This window comes from Aptenodytes forsteri, unplaced genomic scaffold (assembly GCF_000699145.1).
Source record: "Aptenodytes forsteri isolate BGI_AS27 unplaced genomic scaffold, ASM69914v1 Scaffold621, whole genome shotgun sequence".
Taxonomy (NCBI): domain Eukaryota; kingdom Metazoa; phylum Chordata; class Aves; order Sphenisciformes; family Spheniscidae; genus Aptenodytes; species Aptenodytes forsteri.
In genome coordinates, this window is record NW_008794373.1 from 12,318 (window position 1) to 12,967 (window position 650).

The following is a 650-nucleotide window of genomic DNA, read 5'->3' on the forward strand; positions in this document are numbered from 1 at the left end:
CCAACCGTCACCAGCTGGGCTGACCCTCCTTGGGTTGGCCAACCGTCGGTGCGTTGGGTGACCCTCACCCCTTGGATGACCCTTGTTGCATCGCCTGATGCTCGTTGGGTTCTTCGTTCCCATTGGATAGGCCGTTGCTGGAAGGCCAGCAGTCACTGAAGCTGGGCAACCCTCTTTTGGGTGGGCACCCTGGTTGAGTCGACCAACTCCGTTTGGGTCGGAGGACTTTGCCCTCACCGGCGTCCCACGTCCTCGGTGCCATCGATAGGCCACCGCGGCCACAGGTCTTGGCTCCTTGGGAGACGACAGGTAGGAGATGGCGGGTGAAGGAAACGAGGTTTGTCTTCAAATAAAATCAACTCCTCCTCCCGGCCAGGCACATATTTTGGGGATGGTGGGAAGGAGCTGACCTCAAAACGAAGCCCGTGGCCATTGGGTGGACACTGGGCCTGTGGATGACCCTGGAGGAGAAGCAAGGTCTGGGATTGATCTTGAAATCTATTTTTTTTTTGGGTTGTGGGGGGGGGGGGGGGCAGGTTGAAAGGACAAAATTTCCCGCCAAACATCACAACGCTTTAATTTCTCCTGCCTTCCCACCCACCCTCTCACCAGCTCTGGCTCTACCCACAACCTCGCCGTGGTCTCTGTTG

The 650-nt window shown here is 57.5% G+C and overlaps 1 protein-coding gene across 1 annotated transcript in view; it reads right to left on the reverse strand.

The window, feature by feature from the left end:
• LOC103905960 (kallikrein-13) overlaps positions 1 to 262 on the reverse strand; it is an 11,182-nt gene extending 10,920 nt beyond the window's left edge. Inside the window, exon 1 of the mRNA XM_009287777.1 lies at positions 238 to 262. Coding sequence (XP_009286052.1) covers positions 238 to 262 — 25 coding nt within the window. The remainder of the gene's footprint in view (positions 1 to 237) is intronic.
• Between the last annotated feature and the right edge of the window lie 388 nt (positions 263 to 650).